At 43.5% G+C, this 18,822-nt stretch overlaps 1 protein-coding gene across 3 annotated transcripts in view; it reads left to right on the top strand.

Annotated features, from left to right (window-relative positions):
- BIN3 (bridging integrator 3) overlaps positions 1-18,822 on the top strand; it is an 86,194-nt gene that overhangs the window by 12,432 nt on the left and 54,940 nt on the right. Inside the window, exons 1-2 of one of the 3 annotated variants that reach the window (XM_039354293.1) lie at positions 7,826-8,000; positions 11,862-11,910. In XM_039354293.1, coding sequence (XP_039210227.1) covers positions 7,939-8,000; positions 11,862-11,910 — 111 coding nt within the window. In that variant the 5' untranslated portion in view covers positions 7,826-7,938. Of the gene's footprint in view, positions 1-7,825; positions 8,001-11,861; positions 11,911-18,822 lie in introns of those variants that run through there. The other 2 variants (XM_039354291.1, XM_039354292.1) reach the window with 2 other exon arrangements.

The following is an 18,822-nucleotide window of genomic DNA, read 5'->3' as shown; positions in this document are numbered from 1 at the left end:
AGCTGCCGTAAAGCTCCCTTGCATTGATTGCTCCGGAACTCCCTTTGCACTGGCCTATATAATTGTTGTGTATCTTGGGTCAAGCTGGAGTGGGGCAACAAAATGTGTAGGGCAGGGATGGGCAATTCATTTCCCCAAGGGGCCACACGGGAAACTGAGGTTGCTACGGAGGGCTGAACCGATAGGCTTCTGCTCAGTTGCATGCATATGGTGTACACTTACCACGATGTGAAAAAGATGTTGAGACTCTAGAAAGAGTCCAGAGAAGAGCAACAAAGATGATTAGGGGACCGGAGGCTAAAACATACAAGGAACGGTTGCTGGAATTGGGAATGTCTAGTTTAATGAAGAGAAGGATGAGGGGAACATGATAGCAGTCATCCAGTCTCTCAGGGGCTACCACAAAGAAGAGGGAGTCAAGCTATTTTCCAAGGCGCCTGAAGGCACGACAAGAAGCAACGGATGGAAACTAATCAAGGAGAGAAGCAACCTAGAACTAAGGAGAAACTTCCTGACAGTTAGAACAATTAACCACGCATGCTTGCCCGCCACTCAGGTGGAACAATTCCCTCTGCCCCTGCGCCGCTGGTCTGCAAGTCTAAAAAGGTTGGGGACCATCGTGTAATACAAAGAAAAAACTAGCTGGCTAGATGAAGCCCAAATTCTTACTTTAGCCATTATCAAGAAGCCATCAAAGGACTTGGAAGTCCTACTTGCCTGCAGTTGTACCTAACCCCAAAGATGCAATTTCACTATTATATTTAATGGTTAATAAGCGTAAGGATTTGAGCCAGGATCAACTGAAGATCCTATCTAACCCAGCAAAATGTCCCCCACTGTGAGAACAGCACATTAACGGTAGCATATTTTTTTTCCCCGTTCTTCCCTAGCAACTGGTACTGAGTAGTATACTGCTCTGAACAGACTTCAAGTTTTTGTTTCTAAATTTCATTAGGCCTCTTGAATATTCATCACCTAGGAAGATGGTGTACAAATGAAAGAAGCAGTTTAAATACTTAAGAGACCACGGGAATTCTAGTTTCCGCTTTCTTAAGACTATTTCTCTTGGTGCCCCCCACCTGTCAGGTGTCAGTGAGTTCTGCAGCTTAATTTCATAGTACAGGCAGGGCCACAAGTCGCTTTTTTCAGTGCTGATCACTAAGTGAACTGTTGTAAGTCGAGGACCACCTGTAAATGGGAGTATATATAGCACTGAAAGGCCATCCTTTGCAAAATGCATTTGCCTGAGTGAAATACTTTCCCCAGACCTTTTAAAGCACCCGCTTCCTTTGGAAGTCTGCTGTAGCTGCTTCAGAGGCTGCTCTTGGTTGTCGGTGTGCATGTGCACGCAGCAGCTTTGCCATCCTGGGAGAAAGGTCCATGCATACCTGTGCCTTCAGCTCTGGCTGGCCTTCAGCGCAGTTCCAGCTGGCTTCTGAAGAACACGGCTGCTGGCACTGCTGGCACGCTTCGAGGACAAGTGGTCCTGCATTTGAAGCTCGCTCCCAAGCTTGCTCTTCAAGGCTTTGTTCCTTCTTTTGAACTAGAGTTGTTATCTGACATTGGGGGCCTCTAGCAAATTGGACTGAACAGGAGCAACGCATCATCAAATGCTTGTGTTTTTTTTTCCTCCTTTCCCCATCATTTCTTTAAAAAAAAACCACCTTATTTCTGAACCAGCAGGCAGGAACAAGGTTACCTTTGTTTTCAAACCATTCAGAAACGGTTAGGTGTTTTATAAATGTAATAATACCGTAGCAACAATAACCACTGGAGTACTGTAGCTGCTTTATGCTGAATTAAATCATTGGTCCATGTAACTTAGTACTGAATCCAAGGTTAGATACAAGTGCTTCAGTATCAGCCTTCATTTATCTCTCCCCAGTTTTAGTCTATCCCAGTCCTTGCTTTCTTTGCAGGCTTAAACTGAAGGGTTTTGGTGTTTTGTTTTTTTTAATTGCTTTTAGTGCTGCTCTTTAACGATGCCTATTCTCTTGTGCTAATGTTTGTCTTGGAGTTTTTTAAGCCAGCAATCTTTATGGTACTGTTGCTGAACATTTGAATAAAGTTGATTTTCCTTAATACCACTTTTAACATTAAAAACAAACCCTATGAACTTTATTTCAGTCTTTTTCTACCCTGAAGTTCTGGCCTTCTTAAAGACCAATCCATCCATCAATCAATTCAGGTAGAGCTGGAAGAGACCTTGGAGGTCCTCTAGTCCAACCCCCTACTCATGCAGGAGACCCTATACCAGGGGTAGGCAACCTTGGCTCTTTTATGACTGGTGGACTTCAACTCCCAGAATTCCTCAGCCAGCCATGCTGAGGGGAAAGGGAGAGGTTTCCAAGCTGAGCTATGCGGGCTCAGGAATTCTGGGATTTGAAGTCCACGCGTCATAAAAGAGCCAAGGTGGCCTACCCCTTCCCTATACCATTTCAAATGATTGTCCAATCTCTTCTTAAATCTTTATTATCATTTTTTACGGTGAGCACACTGGCCCACATTAAAAATGAAATTCTGTCGCTTGCCCTCTTGAGAGTTCACAAGATTGACGCTATAAAGTACACAAAATAAGAAAACTGGTTGGGTGTAGTGGTTGAGGTGCTGGGCTTCGAAACCAGGGATTTGTGAGTTCTAGTCCTTCCTTAGGCGTGGAAGGCGGCTGTGACTTTACGCCAGTCCTCTCCCAGCCTAATCCAGGTTGTGGTTATGGGGAGAATGAGAAGAGAGAGCACAGTGCACATTGCCTTGAATTCTCAAAGAATAGAGTAGAGTAGAGTAGGGTAGAGCTGGAAGGGACCTTAGAGGTCTTCTAGTCTAGCCCCCTGCTCAAGCAGGAGAACCTATACCATCTCCGACAAGTGATTGTCTAGTCTTTTCTTGAAAATCTCCAGTGATGGAGATGCCCACAATTTCTGGGGGCAAGCTGTTCCACTGGCTGATTGTTCTCACTGTCGGGAAGTTTCTCCTTAATTCCAGGTTGCTTCTCTCTTTGGTCAGTTTCCAACCATTGTTTCTCGTCCTTCCCTCTGGTGAATAATGTGACCCCCTCTTCTTTGTGGCAGCCCCTCAAATACTGGAATGCTGCTATCATGTCACCCCTGTTTCTTCTTTTCTTTAGACTAGCCAAACCCAAGTCCTGCAGCCGTTCTTCGTATGTTTTAGTCTCCAGGCCTTTGATCATCTTAGTTGCTCGTCTCTGAATTTTTTTCCAAACTCTCAACATCTTTTTTGTGATATGGTAACCAAAATGAATGAAATAACAATAACTGCCGAGGTGGCGCAGCAGTTAGAGTGCAGTACTGCAGGCCACTTTAGCTGACTGTGTTCAGCAGGTTAGCGGTTCAAATCTCACCGTCTCAAGGTTGACTCAGCCTTCCATCCTTCCGGGGTAGGTAAAATGAGGACCCAGATTGTTGGGGGCAATGTAAATATATATATATATACATTGCTTACTGGTGTACACCGCTTAGAGAGTGCTTGCACTTAAAGCGGTATATAAGTCTCATAAATAAATAAATAATAAATAAATAAACAAAATAATAATAACAATGACGACGACGATGATGTATTAATTCTCAGATAAATGCAGGATATATTTCTAATAAATACAGACTAAACTTTTTAATATGCCAGGTTTGAGATTTTCTCTCCAAGATTGTATTCCCACTTGCAATACAGATGCATGCTTATAAACGGATGGTTGAGAAAACGATTGTCTGAGACCTGAGTCCAGTCAGTTATCCAGAATGGTCTGTATTCAGCCCTCAGATTAAGGAACACGGCATCCAAAAAGTTCTACTAAATCAGACTAAATGTTTATGAAGCTTATTCAGTCATTTTTTTTTCTAGGAAATCTCTGCCTCCCTTTACTTTGGCCTAATTTGCCTCTTTGTCAGCCTATTTTTGTCAACTGACATCAACCGGGGTCATTGAACCTGGAAGTTCCGTGTAGTATTGTAGCCTGCTGTGTTTCAAAGGTCCATCCCCCTGTGAAATTGACCGGCCCAATTGACAAGAATATGAAGTCAATCAGAGGAAGGCTTTGGGTTGGTCAGGTATGAGGCAGATTGCTACTGCTTAATTAGATGAACAATATCTTCCACGCATTGCACTTAAGGCTCCAGTTCTGATCCACGCAACTCTGGATTAGAAACCAGTTGACCAAACTAAAATCCAGAGTTGCATGGATCTAGTTTCAGTGTTACCATTGATCATAAAATAAGGCACCTTTCTCCAGCCAGATGCTTTCCAGACAAGTTGGGACTACAATATTCAGAATTTACTGAGAATCCTTGGAGTCTTAAGATATGTGCCAAAGTTTGGTGTAGGGCTTCTAATGATAGCACAAGGGCAGATTCTTGAGTTTTGGAAACTTTTTTGCTTATTGGGGCTGTTGTTTTTTAAAAAAAAAATCTGTTAAATTTCTTTTGCCAAAACTTTTCACTGGGATACAATGCTTTAATCTGAATTTAGAAAGTGACGCCAATGTTTACCTTGAAAATAAGTTTGATTTAATTATTCTGTTAAATGGTCTATTGAAATCTTCCTGCGGATGGAGAAGGTGCCATGGAAAAAATCCTTCAGAACATTCTTTCAGTTCCATAGATTGGCCTTTTATTTCAGTTTTTGTTTGTTTGTGTGTATGTTGTTCCAAGTTCCTGGCTTTTTTTAATCCTCTCTAAAATATCATTTTTGAAGAGGAGAACTTTGTAACTTTCTATCCTACAGATATATATGAAATAACTTGCACTCTTAACTCACCTTTCCATTCATATACGGTATTGGATGTCATGAGGGGAATGTGCTAGGTGATAGAGGATGGATGGATTTCATTATCTCTTGGATAATCGTTGGAGAAATTCTTGCCATCTCAGGCTAAAATAGGAGCAATACCATATAAACCCAGTCAGGCCGCTCTAGAATTACTGACGTTCTGAAATACTAGTGTAATCTTCAATTTCATCTAAGCTTGCAAAAACTGCTCAACAATGGCTTTTGCGAACTGTACTCTTAGTCTTGATTGGTATGAAATGCGAAGGTCTAGGTCAAATGACTGTATTCCTTTAGAGAATGACCAGTTAAATCCCAGCTGTTTACTACAGTTATTTCCATTCATTCATTACGAATATGCCTATATTCTGTGGGATGCCTATTCCAAAAATTCCCGTATTTGGTTAAGTGCCTAATAATATTTTAATGTTAGATGTTTGATCACGACCCCGAGTCCATTTTTCTCATCTTGAATGTCATATTCATAGAAATGACTGGGGACAGATCTACGCAAAGATAAGGATACCTCAGATCAGATCCAACTCAAGCCCTCAGTTTTCTTGGCAACACAATAGAAGTGATTTCTCATAGTCTTTTTCCAGAGAACTTCCCCCCCCCCCTCTCTCATTTTGATCTTCACAGCCCCAGAATTTTCTAGTCATCTCCCATTCTAGTACTGCTGTAACTTGAATGGGCACATTTTGACCTGCCCATTAACTGGCATTCGTCAACTAGTTTGCAATTATAACAGGCTGTTTTATTACTTTTCATCTAAATTTTAATTAGCATAACTGTTGATGGGTTTTTTTTTTGCCATCTATATTTTTAATGTTTGGTTTTGTAGACTTGTACGATTTTATTTTTATTTTAGACTTTGCCATCAGAAAGCATGCACGTGGAATAGACTTTGCTTTATTTAAGCTGTGTTTAATGTGACTAAGCCAAGATCAGAAAGCCTTATTTGCTCTTTTTTAAATTAATAATTTAATCAATAGCTTTCTCCTTTCTGTGTGCGAGATCTATTTAAAACTGAAAGCAAATATGCAAGTTTTCTTGCATAAAAGAATATTCATATGTGGATGATGATGATGTGGCTAAACTGGGCCTGGATTGTGCCTCTGACCTCAGTTATTAGGCAGTGGCCACTTTGATGTCTTTTCTTTTTCTCAATCAATTATAAATTTATATATATATATATATATATATTTGTTTTCTGAGGTTTTCGCGGGTATTTGTATGTAGGTCTTTGGTTGTTCGGGTTTTCTCCCGCGTAAAATTGGAAGTATCTTGGCGACGTTTCGACGAAGTCCCATTCGTCATCTTCAGGCTGGTGTTTTCAGCTTCATGCTTATATACTTCATCCAGAAGAGCACATTGGAGGCGAAGAGCAGGTATTTGCTCCTTGAAGCACGAAGCTGAAAACACCAGCCTGAAGATAACAAATGAGACTTCGTCGAAACGTCTCCAAGACACTTCCAATTTTACGCGGGAGAAAACCCGAATAACCAAAGACCTACACACACACACACACACATATATCCTACCAGAAAAAGGCAAGACACCATTTGATCAGTAAAGCACTGGATTTCATAGCAGAATAGTAGCACAGGATCAGAGATGTGTTTTAAGAGCAATAATAAACTAAATTAGAAAAAATGAAAAAAAAAGTTATAAAGAAGTAGTCTCTGATCTTCTTTCTGGCAGTTATAAGTACAGTTATATTTTAACTCTCTCTCGCTCTCTTCTGGCTGTACGTAATCTAAGATCAGAAGCATTTGTTGATGCATAGAATAACCTGTTAGATTCTTACTACTTTCCCACACTTCAAAGTAGTTCAGCAGTGAGCCTGGCTCCAAATTATTGCATATATTAAGCTCTTTCTTTCAAAGCCGGGCACTTTCCATTGTGAAATACCTTAATCCTCTTTATCTTAATCTTCAAGGCTTGTGACCTGTCAAGAGCCCATTTAATATTTCCAACCTTCTCAGACATCGTATTTTGCTATCTTTCACCCCAATCAGTCCAAAGACTGAATCACTTCCTTGCTGAAACATACTGAAGATACAACTGGAATTATTTTTTTAATTCTCGCATTATCTTTAATATCATGGATCACTGTTCTGTAACTTGGTGTCTTCCAGATGCCTTGGGGTTACAATTCCTGGAATTCTCATCCAGTACGGGAGTTTGGGGAGTTATAATTCCAACATCTCTGAAGATTTCAGACTGGGAGAATTCGCTGCTTTTTTCTCTCCTCTCCTCCCCTCCTCATAGCTCTTTTCTAGACTTTTCTATTTTCTCCTACTTCCTTATGCAGAATATTTCTACGAACTGTATAGAAAGAGAGGGCTTATTATTCTACAGAATTAATTTATCACATTGGCAACCAGATTTGCCCTTCTTTTCTAAGACACGAAGGCTGGAAACATAATTTAAAAAAAAAAAAAGCTGTTGCACATTCTGTAACACATACTTACCATAGTAATTTCATGGGGGAAGAATGTCAGAAAACAAACAGCTCTTGTATTGTTTAATTAATTCCCTGTAAGAATAACTGTGGAACTACCTTGATTTCAACGGCTTTGCCCATGGAAAGGAAAACCTAGTATTCCCCTTACTATTTCTTGTGTCTCTCCCACCCCCCACCCCCCACCCCCCACCCCCCATCCCCCAATTGTGGGTTGACGGATGTGTTGACGATGTCATTATAGGCCAAACGCTTGTCGTTAATGGAAGCCATGTAATTCATTGCGATTGGGGGGGGGAAAGAAGGCAACAAACCTAGAAAGAGTTAATGGACTAAAATGACATCAGCTTTCTTGCAGAACAATAAACAGGAAGTGCTGCAGAAATTAAATTTATACATTTGTGACTAAGGCTTGAGGCTCTGTTCAGAAGGGTCTAGCTTTCAGGTCAGGTTTATTATTGGTGGCAAAATTATATACTTGGTTAGAAAACAATGGTGGCAACTTGGCCAAGGAGGGAAGAAGAATGACTCAGCCTTTATTTGTTACCCTTCTCTCTCTTCAGCCTCATTGGTCAGATTATATATAGTGGTCAGCGCAGAGCACTGTCTCCTGTGGTGTAGTATTTGCGGAATGGTGCCCAAAGTGTCCACGGCAGGTGGTCTCACGAGCAGGCGCAGCAAACTTTGTGTCACATATGCTCAATTTGGGACACTCTCTTGGCCCGAGGTGCAGCCTGGCTTCCCTTACACGGCTGGTGTAAGTAGACCGTATTCTACTGATAAAGGAGAATATTTGTAGCCCAGGGTTGAAAGGAAGGGTCCTTGCTGCTCTCTTCCCCTTGCTTGGTTTTTGGAAAACGGGAACGGTTAATCCACTATCCCTTCGGCATGCTTCCATCCTACTCCTCCAGCAAGGATGACAGAACATGATCTGAGGGGTCCTTTGGTGCTCTCTGAGCTTGGTTGTTTTCTTGCAGACGTTTCATTACCCAAACTAGGTAACATCATCAGTGCTGGAGCAAACCCCATTCCTTATCAGCCCTGGTGATGTTACCTAGCTTGGGTAATAAAGCAGCCATGGTGGTGCAGTAGTTAGAATGCAGTACTGCAGGCTAACTCTGCCGACTGCCAGCAGTTTGATCCTGACTGGCTCAAGGTTGCAGTGTTACATTATCTCTCTCTCCCCCCCATTGTCTGTCTGTCTGTCTGTCTGTCTGTTCTATCTATCTATGTATCTATCTATCTATCTATCTATCTATCTATCTATCTATCTATCTATCTATCTATCTCCGTGGTGGCACAGGGGTTTAAAATGCAGTATTGTAGGCTAACTCTGCCCAAAGTCAGGAATTTGATCCTGATCAGCTCAAGACTTACTCAGCCTTCCATCCTTCTGAGCTCAGTAAAATGAGGACCCAGATTGTTGGGGGCAATGTGACTCTGTAAACCGCTTAGTGAGGACTGTCAAGCACTATGAAGCGGTATATAAGTCTAAGCCAGGGGTAGGCAACCTTGGCTCTTTTATGACTGGTGGACTTCAACTCCCAGAATTCCTGAGCCAGCATGGCTCAACTTGGAAATCTCTCCCTTTCCCCTCAGCGTGGCTGGCTCAGGAATTCTGGGAGTTGAAGTCCACGAGTCATAAAAGAGCCAGGGTTGCCTACCCCGGTCTAAGTGCTAATGCTACTGCAAGAAAACAAGCACAGGGGGCACCAAAGACCCCTCAGATCTTGTTCTCTCCTCCTTGCTGGAGGAGTAGGATAGAAGTATGCCAAAGGAATAGTGGATTAATCCTTCACATTTTCCAAAACCAGCAAGAGGAAGCCTTCTTCTTAAAACTGTCTGGGTTTCTTCTGCCTCTTAAGGTTGCCTTGAGGCATGACTGTGTCTAGATAACTCTTGCACATACATCCCCACACGTAAACCGTATTGAACTCGTTCTTTGGTGAGTGGCTTCTGCTAGAGGCGAAAGAACATGTCTGCGTTGGAGGAGGAGCATATGATGAAACATTTCCATCCTGGCCATTGGGAGAGATTGAACTGCTATTCTTCACTGGAGCCTCATTCGGAAGGAGCCAGGTGAACTGCTGGCTGAGAGAAACAGGGCTCTTTATTCATTTTAAGCAGCATTATTTCCACTTTGGAGTTTCAAGATGGGCTTGACAAAAGCACATCCATTTTTAATGTCTGCATCAAAGCAGGATTTTGAAGGTGGTGCTGATTGTCTTGACCTTCTTCTGTAGACCTGGTGATGCTTTTGTTGATTGCCAAAGCAGTTGAAGAAAGCAGTATAAATATACACACATTGTGAGAAGGGAGTTTAAGTCTCCACTATTAAAGGGGTTGAAAACCACTTTTTGGCAAAGTTTTGCTTCTTTCTCAGTGGCAACGAAAATGAGATTCACCACTACAGAATTCTTCCAAGAAATGTTTGACAATTTGCTTTGCATGCATATGTGACTGCCTTACCATGAGCTTTCTTCAAAAAAATACTGTAGTTTCCACTTTTTCAGTCTTTGCTCTTTGCCTTCTCTACATCCTAGTCAAATATGAGGGATTTGTTATAGCACAAGCAATGCAGCCCATTGTTTTCAAGTAAATCCCCCCAGGTTCATTTCCCTGGGACTTCCACTTGAAAGCATCTTGAAACCCAAAGGTAGAAATAATGCTACTTAAAATAAAGTCTGCTGACATTTGGAACAGATTAGGGTGTGCTACCAGACAACCCAAAGCCACCTGCAGCAACACAGTTCTTAATTTCAATTAAATTCAAATGTAAATACAATGCATTCAGAACTTAATTTTTTTGTCCCGATCCTGCCCATTATTTTGGAGAATGCATCTCTTGCACATTATTCAGATGCTCAGCGTGGCCCAAAATTCAGAAAAGGTTGTGTACTCTTGAATCAGGTGCTGGAGAACTAGGTGGAACAAATTTGTGATTAGTGCAGAACCTTTATGCAGTAAGTTGTTCATTACAGATTTTTTTTTTGCCTGTAACGATGTCATTGTTCTTGTCTGAACTTTCCTTTTTGCAATTAGAAGCATTAAACATCCATCACATAGGAGTTCATACTATGGTTGATGGAAGAGGGGCACAGATTATCATTAATTTATAGTCTGATTCTTACACATCTACCTCAAAGAATGTCAGAGAAGATTCAGGGCTTTGATAGGTTGATGTCTGGAAGGTTAAAGCCATATGGATCCCTTAATCTCTTTGGAAACAAGAAGGAATATAAATTTTGTAAAGAAATCAAATGTTCTTTTGGCTGGAATCTACCTCCACATGCACCCGAACATGTTAGTATGCCAATCATCTGTTGCTGAAGAAATATGAAAAATGCACCCACGACATTAGAGTAGCATAGAAAGCTGCCTTGACCTTGCAGGTTGTTCATAACTAGTTTCTCTTATAAAACAAAAACATTAGATAGCTTGAAAACATGTGGCGTTTCACACATACACAGAGAGTGATGTAGGTATGAATGTACTTGGGTGGGTGGGTGGAAAGAGAGAGTGTGAGTGAGTTGTATTGTCCACCAAGCTAATGTCCCTGTAATCGGCGCAAAGAATATACACCGAAAGGGAATGGAAATTGTGTAAAACATTAAACGTGGAGCATGACATGATCAGAATAACAGAGTTGGAAGGAATCTTGGAGGTCTTCTAGTCCAGAGATCCCCAACCCTTTTGGGCACCAGGGACTGGTTCCGTGGAGAGAGGTTTTTCCCGTGGACCAGAGAGCGTGGTTTTGTATGCTGCCTGCATCCCGTGGATGGAGCTTTGCTTGTTTGTGTGGACCGGTTGCTGGCATGCTGCGGCCCAGTACCGGTCCATGGAACGGGGGTTGGGGACCCCTGTTCTGGTCCAATCCCTTGCTCAAGCAGGAGACCTTATGTCATTCTGGACATTGTTGTCCTGAAGGCAGGACAAGAAGCAACGGGTGGAAACTAACCAAGGAGAGAAGCAACCTAGAACTAAGGAGAAACTTCCTGACAGTGAGAACAATTAATCAGTGGAACAACCTGCCTCCAGAAGCAGTAAATGCTCCAACACTGGACGTTTTTAAGAAGAGACTGGACAGCCATTTGTCTGAAATGGTGTAGGGTTTCCTGCCTGAGCAGGGGGTTGGACTAGATGACCTCCAAGGTCCCTTCCAACTACTACTACTACTACTACTACTACTACTACTACTACTACTTATTATTATTATTATTATTATTATTATTATTATTATTATTATTATTGCTTTCCAATAGGATAGGTGCCTCACATTCCCCTTTCTGATCCAGACACGTGCGGTGGTTTTATTTCCCGATCCCTGCAATTTGCTTTTCCACTTAAATTATACAGAAATTTGCTCTGCCAAAGTTCCTCAGGCCTGCAGTATTCCTAACGATATTGCCACCCTGCTCTGGTCCTGTCAAAGAAGCAGTTGGCTCCTGGGGGGGTGTGCTTGGTGGGGGTGGGGGTGGGAAAGATGGGAGCGCCTCTGCGATCCTCAGCTCCCCAATTTTATTTTATCCCTCCTTGAATAGATGATGATAAACACGACATGCTGGCTTGTTTGCCTAGCTTCTTATCTCTGCTTCTTTCTCTTCTCTTTCCAATCCAGGATTCCGTTCAAGATCGGGCAGCCTAAGAAACAGATTGTACCCAAGACAGTGAGTAAACCAGTTCTCTCCCCCCCCCTTTTTTTTTTAAAAAAAAAATCTTGTCTTTGATCATATGGCTGATGACTCAAGCCAGCACACATTAACCAGCCCGTTTTTTAATATGTTTATATGCGTGTGGGTGGGAAAATCATGAGTGAGCTGAAATTGCTTCTGTCTTTGACCATCGCTCCTGACTGAGGGGGAGGCTCAGCGCTGGGTGGCTTATTTTGGTACCTTCTGAATCTGTGTCCCTGCTCCTTTCTTAGCACCCCACTCCTCCCCTGCCTGTGTGTGTCTGTGTGGGGTGTGTGTGTCTGTGTGTGTGTGTGTGTAGAGGAGGGGAGAGGCGTTTCTCACTCTGGCATGGTTTTCCTAGGAGATGGTTGAGCAGGTTTCCTTCCTTCCTTCCTTCTTTCAGCCGTGGCTTGTTTGTTCCTCTTTTCTGAGCAGATGGAGAAGGAGGACTGCTTCATATTACTGTTTCCAAAGGCAGGCTTATTAGAGGAAGCTGAAATGCTCAGTGCCCGGGTGTGAATTAATTTGGATTGCTGCTTTAAAAAGGCATTTTAAGACACACACACACACACACACACACACACACACACACACACGGTGCCATTTCATATTCTTATCTTGAAGCACTGGGAGAGGGCATGGGGTATTCCTACACACACAAGCGCGCGCGTGCACACACACATAAACACACACACACACACACTGATTGCAAACATGGCCTTCGTGTGGTCTTTATGCAGCAAGGAAATCTGTCCGTAGAGGAGGCACGGGAAAGCTGTTGCTTTCCCAATGATGCTCAGCTACATTAGTCACGCTGACTGAGGCTGAAGTGGTATGAAGTTACAGAACCCCCAGATAATAGTAGTAGTAGTAATAATAATAATAATAATAATAATAATAATAATAATAATAATAATAGTAATGAGGAGGAGGAGGAGTTGGAAGGGACCTTGAAGGTCATCTAGTTCAACCCCCTGCTCAGGAAACCCTATACCATTTCAGACAAATGGCTGCCCAATCTTGTCTTAAAAACTTCCAGTATTGGAGCATTCACAACATCTGGAGGCAGGTTGTTCCACTGGTTAATTGTTCTAACTGTCAGGAAGTTTCTCCTTAGTTCCAGGTTGCTTCTCTCCTTGATGAATTTCCATCCGTTGCTTCTTGTCCTGCCTTCAGGGGCTTTGGAGAATAGCTTGACTCCCTCTTCTTTGGGGCAGCCCCTGAGATATTGGAACACTGCTATCGTGTCCCCCCCCCCTCGTCTTCTGAAAAGGTTCATCTTGGCGAACCCAACATTAACCTGCCATGACCTGTCTGCCCTCTGAATGTTTCTGAATGTAGTTAAAAAGTGGATGCTGCCTGTATAACCCTTCTACTTGAGGTACTCTTCTCACCAATGAGCACCAAATTAACTCTTAACCAAACTTGGAGAGCAAATTGGGATTACGTGGCTTCTGGAAATTGGGCAGGGTGAGAATTGCACAAAAGCTTTGTAATGCTCCACTATACCGAGTGGGGGTGGGCCTTAGGGCTTCGTAACAGGAGGAAGCAGTTGTGCCTTCTAAAGTTTTGTATCTCAGTTTCCCTTAGTTCTAGCCCGCAGAACTGATCGCCAGAGATTGTAGAAATTGTAGCCGCAGAAATATTGAGAGTCTCACATTGCCTCATCTCAGTTTAAATGTTGTAGAGCAGGGGTCGCCAAACCCCGGGCTGTGGACTAGGGTTCTGTGCCTGGAGCAGGAAGGAATAGTCATCTGAATTTAGAACTGACTGGCAGCAGTGCCGGGAGGTGTGTATGCTGGGAATGTAATGGAAGCAAGGAAGAAATGAGATAACCTATTATTATGGATCATCGTACAGTCAGCCAGATGTTCAGACTGGATTTGGCATTTTGTCTACCTATCGAGTCCTTACCCAGGACCTGGGATAGGCAGATGTGGATGTTTGATGGTATTACAGATATCGTCGCAGGATGGAAGCAGTTCCTAGTAAGGCCGCCTTTTGCAATTGACTAATAGCGAATTTGTCAATGCCAATGGTGTTCAAGTGGTGCTCCAGTTGTTTTGGGATTGCACCCAAGGCGCCTATGACTATTGGTACTACCCTTGCTTTCTTTTGCCACAGTCTTTCTATTTCTATTTGTAGGTCTTTGTAGTATTATTATTATTATTATTATTATTATTATTATAATAAGTGTTAAAAATTTTATACAATATATATCCCAAATCCCTCCCCCCCACCCCTCCCCCACTTTCCAGAGCTGATTACAGGGTTACAAATAAACAATCATAATCTAACTAACATTACCCAACTCTACTAACAATCAAATCCATAATATACTTCAACTCCTTTTCAAAATAAATATTAACAAATTAAAAAGGAAAATAATAATATAGTTAAACCGTAATACTAAAAATAATATAAATTCAACCATATTAAATTATTAGTAATAATCTAAAATTTACTCATAAGCTAGATAATGCTTTTTAGTCTCATATTTATTCTGAATATAATCTATCCATCTTCTCCAAACCGAAATATATCTTTCTTGTGAATAATCCTTCAAATAAGCGGAAATGTTTGCCATTTCTGCTAAATTAGACACCTTGAGTATCCATTCTTCCATAGGAGGCACTGAATCTTTCTTCCAATATTGCCCCACCAGTAATCTTGCAGCTGTTATAAGATTGAAATGAGATAACCTTTGAGGTAGGATGTTCTGCCTAGACCAGGGGTGTCTAACCTTGGCAACTGTAAGATTTTTTGGACTTCAACTCCCAGAATTCCTCAGCCAGCATATCTTAAAGTGGCCAAAGATAGACATCTCTCGCCCAAAGAAAAGGTTTTTAATGTGTCACTGAAAGAGGTTCGCAGAAACAGAGGAAATAATTCCATATATCCACGTAGCCAGATCCAAAGCCCCATTTAAGTTGAATTTGGCGCTTTGAGGCTGCTGGGATACATGACAGAGGATGATGGTAGCAGATTTAGATTCCCAGTAGGTGGAACAATTTAGCTCTTCCAGGTTCCTCATTCTGTTCCCATATAAAGGTACTTTCCTGACCACCAGTTGCTACCACATTTATGAAGAGTGTTTTATTTTAGGACAGTAAGATTGCCTGACCTCACTTTCAGTCCTGGGCTGTGTATCTGTACCGTCCCTTTAAAAAAACACAAAAAAACCCTCTTTGTTCTCAAGGATCCCACTTGTCCATGATTTGAAATGGGAAGAAGTGCACAGAAAAGGCTCGATTTGCAACTGCTTTGTCCCACATACCATAAAGAAAAGAGAAGCTGAAATAGTAGTTAAATGCTCAGAGGGCCTTCCTTATGAGAATAAGCTAAAGGGTGTGATGCTTTTTCATTTAGAATTTAGTGTTTCTCAACCTTGACAATTTTAAGGCATGTGGACTTCAACTCCCAGAATTCCATAGCCAGCAATGAGAGTTGAAGTCCACATGCCTTAAAATTGTCAAGGTTGAAAAACACTGGTTTAGATGAAAAGATGAGTTACAGGACAGGCACATCTTAGAGTTTAAAGTGCTATTAGAGAAGCAATTTGGTCAAGTGGTTAACCCAGGGGTTCCCAACCTTGGCAACTTTAAGACCTTTGGACTTCAACTCCCAGAATTCCCCAGCCAGCACAGCTGGCTGGGGAATTCTGGGAGTTGAAGTCCACAAGTCTTAAAGTTGCTGTTAAGAGAATTTTAATTTCTCTGTTGGTGAAAAAATAAATCAGAAGCTCTCACAGTTGACTGCATTTAGTTGATTCAAAATAACTTCTTTATATTTATATCAAAATATTTACAATACCATACATTCTTCTTTACAGTGACATAGCTTAATGAAGACTTCTTACAGGGAGATACAGAGACAAACCTGAGACTGAAAATTCAGCTTCTAACTCAATACCTTTTGCACAGACTCAGTAGCACTTTTTTCACAGTGGCTGACTGAGTTACCACATGAATATTCCAACAGTTGCCAGGGTTGGGGACTCCTGGGTTAAGGCACCAGGCTAGAAGCTGAGAGATGGTGACTTCTAGTCCCAACTTAGGCACGGAAAGCAGCTGGATAACATTGGGTCACTCCTTCTGTCTCAGTTCCAACTCTCCTCACAGACTGGCTGCTGTGTGGAAAAGAGTAGAAACAAGTAGGAGGTATTTATTTATTTATTTGTTAAATTTGCTTGCCGTCGATCTTGCCCTGGGACTACTCTGGGTAGCTTACAACAATAACATTGGGGGGGGGGAATGATAAAAATTGTAAACGTAACAATAACAAATGAATGACACAATAAAAATAAACAGTGGTCGTACAATAATATGCAGTGAAAAAGTTGGGTAGAGGGGGAGCAGGAAGCAAATGGTTGAGATAGAGTCAACTAATTAGTCCAGGAGCCAGCTTCAGTGATGTACGCCCCGGATGGACCTGCCACCACTTAAACCTCTATATCAGTGGTGGCGAACCTGTGGCACGCGTGCCAGAGGCGGCACTCAGAGCCCTCTCTGTGGGCATGCGTGCCATGCCCTGGAGATGGCAACTGTCCCTCTTCAACCAGCTGCCCGTTAACTCGCTGAGGTCCCACGTGGCCGGATGCATCCCAGCACCCATGCGCTCGCTGGCCTCTGTGTGCGGGGGCCGATGGTGTCAGGCAGCGGCCACCCCGGCCCCTGCCTCAACTTGCCCTGTGACAATGGCACCCCCCACCCTGCCTTGCCTTGCCTTGCCTCGCCTCACCCTGCAGGACGAGCCTCCTGCCCACCGCCCCACCTGCCAGAGACCCCCTGGATCTCCCCCAACCTTGCCTGGCCCCCACAGGTGTCCCTCCTCACAAGCAACATCAAGGTGATCATGCCCACCTTGGCCACACCCACCCAGTCTGCCATGACCACCACAGCTACACCCACCCAGTGGGCCATGCCCACCTGGTACCCGGCGATAAATAAGTGGGTTTGGGGTTGCAGTTTGGGCACTCGGTCTCTAAAAGGTTCGCCATCACTGCTTCTCTATCGTTGTGTGCAGCTGCCTTCTTCTCCCAGCCGAGTGACCTTGAAGCAGCTTCTTGGGGACTTCAGCTTCAGTACTTTCACTTTCCCCCACCCAAGCATCCCCCAGAGTTCACGGCAGACTGTCACTGCATGGTAGCGAACACACAAGCAAGTGTGGTTCTCCAGGCCAACCACAAAATCAGGTCTTCAGGCCCTTGCGGAAAGATGGGAGGGTGGGGGCAAACCTCACCCTGGGGAACAGGTAGGATGTTCCAGAAGGCCAGCACTACAGCAGAGAAGGCTCTTCTGGATCCCTTCAGTCAGAGTTCCTTGACTGACAGGATCTTCAGCAAGCCACAAGTAGGGCGGGCTTGTCTTAGCATGACGAGATGGTTCATCAAGTAATCTGGACCTATGCCATGGACGGCTCTCAAGGCCCTAACCAACATTGTGACCTGCATCTGGAAGCAAACCGGCAGCCAGTGAAGCAATGATGTGACGTAGATCATTCTACAGGTCCCAACGAGCGCTCAGGCTGCTGGTAAGATATATTTACCGCCTTGAGTTATTTATAAAAATAATAAAGGCGGGATGAAAATAAATGTAAAACAACTATAGCAAATAATGAATGGAATTGGAATTGTGCCATTAACTTCTAATAATCACTGGCAAACAGTACAGCAATGACCACGTCTTAAATATTTGTAGAAGGTTAGAGCGCGTATTTTGAAGGACAAGCATCCCTGTGGCAAGGGCATCTCTGTGCGTAACGCCGTGCCTCCTTGGCAAGGGACAGGGGTACAAAACACCTTTTTTTACCCTGCGCTTGTGGCCACTGCTGGTTTCCTGCCATTTGCAGAATAAACGGCTGGCCGTGGAAAGCAGAGTGACATTTTAATTTCTTCTTACTGTGCTGCAGTCGTCTTCCAGATGTTAGCCTTCAGATTATGTTTCAGGAAGTGGGAAGGTGAGACATCTTTATGGCTGAATCCACTGTTGATCCCAGAGGGAAGTGGTTTGACGGAGAGCCTCTCCCACTCGCAAGTCTAGATCACAAACATATACACACAGAGGGGAGCCTGAGTAGAAATTAACAACTGGCTATTTCCAGAATCAGCTCCAACTCCCAACTATGGAGAGAGGCCGGCGTGAGAGGCTTGGCTTAAAAGATTTGGGGGTTTTTTTTTAGCAGGCAAGAAAAAAAAAAAGATCTTATGCCAAGAACTTAGTAGCACTTTTAGGAGATGATCAGATACAGCTGAAAATGACATCAGTGATGTCTTAATGAGCCTCCTCAATGCCAGTCCTTCAAAGGTGGTCATAGTGTCGGTTATATCAAATAGTTCCATGGTGGCGAATCTACGGCATACGCGCCATTGCCCCAGCCCCGCCTCTCCCTGTGGCCCCCTCACCAGCAGCGCCCCCCAGAGGAAAGTCACCCCACTGGGCATGGCCCGCGCAGAGCAGCGCAGCCAAGCACATGGCAGCTGGGCAACAGGGACAAGACTGTGCCCTTGCGCCCCATTGCGCGCAGATGATGTGCGGGGTGCGAATGGAGGGTGTGGCCGCTATGGTGCTGGGCCACCTGGGCGATCTGCAGCAGGCTGTGGAGGCGGTGGGTGGCCCTGCGGGCGGGGCTGGGGCAGTGTGGGCGAGGCAGGGGCAGGGCCAGTTTTTGGGCACTCGGTTTGCCATCTCTAGACTAGTTTCTAGTTGGAGGAAATCCATTATGAATGGATTTAACCTTCTCAGCCTTCTCCTCTTAACCTGGTAAGCTTCAGTTCTAGGCGGCATAATCTCTAGGGCAGGGGTAGGCAACCTTGGCTCTTTTATGACGTGTGGACTTCAACTCCCAGAATTCCTGAGCCAGCCTGGCTCAGCTTGGAAACCTCTCCCTTTCCCCTCAGCACAGCTG

The sequence above is a fragment of the Crotalus tigris genome, unplaced genomic scaffold (assembly GCF_016545835.1).
Source record: "Crotalus tigris isolate CLP2741 ecotype Arizona unplaced genomic scaffold, ASM1654583v1 scf7180000018549.3470463, whole genome shotgun sequence".
Lineage (NCBI taxonomy): Eukaryota > Metazoa > Chordata > Lepidosauria > Squamata > Viperidae > Crotalus > Crotalus tigris.
Note: the sequence above shows the minus strand (reverse complement) of the source record. Positions and strands in the feature narration are given on the sequence as shown.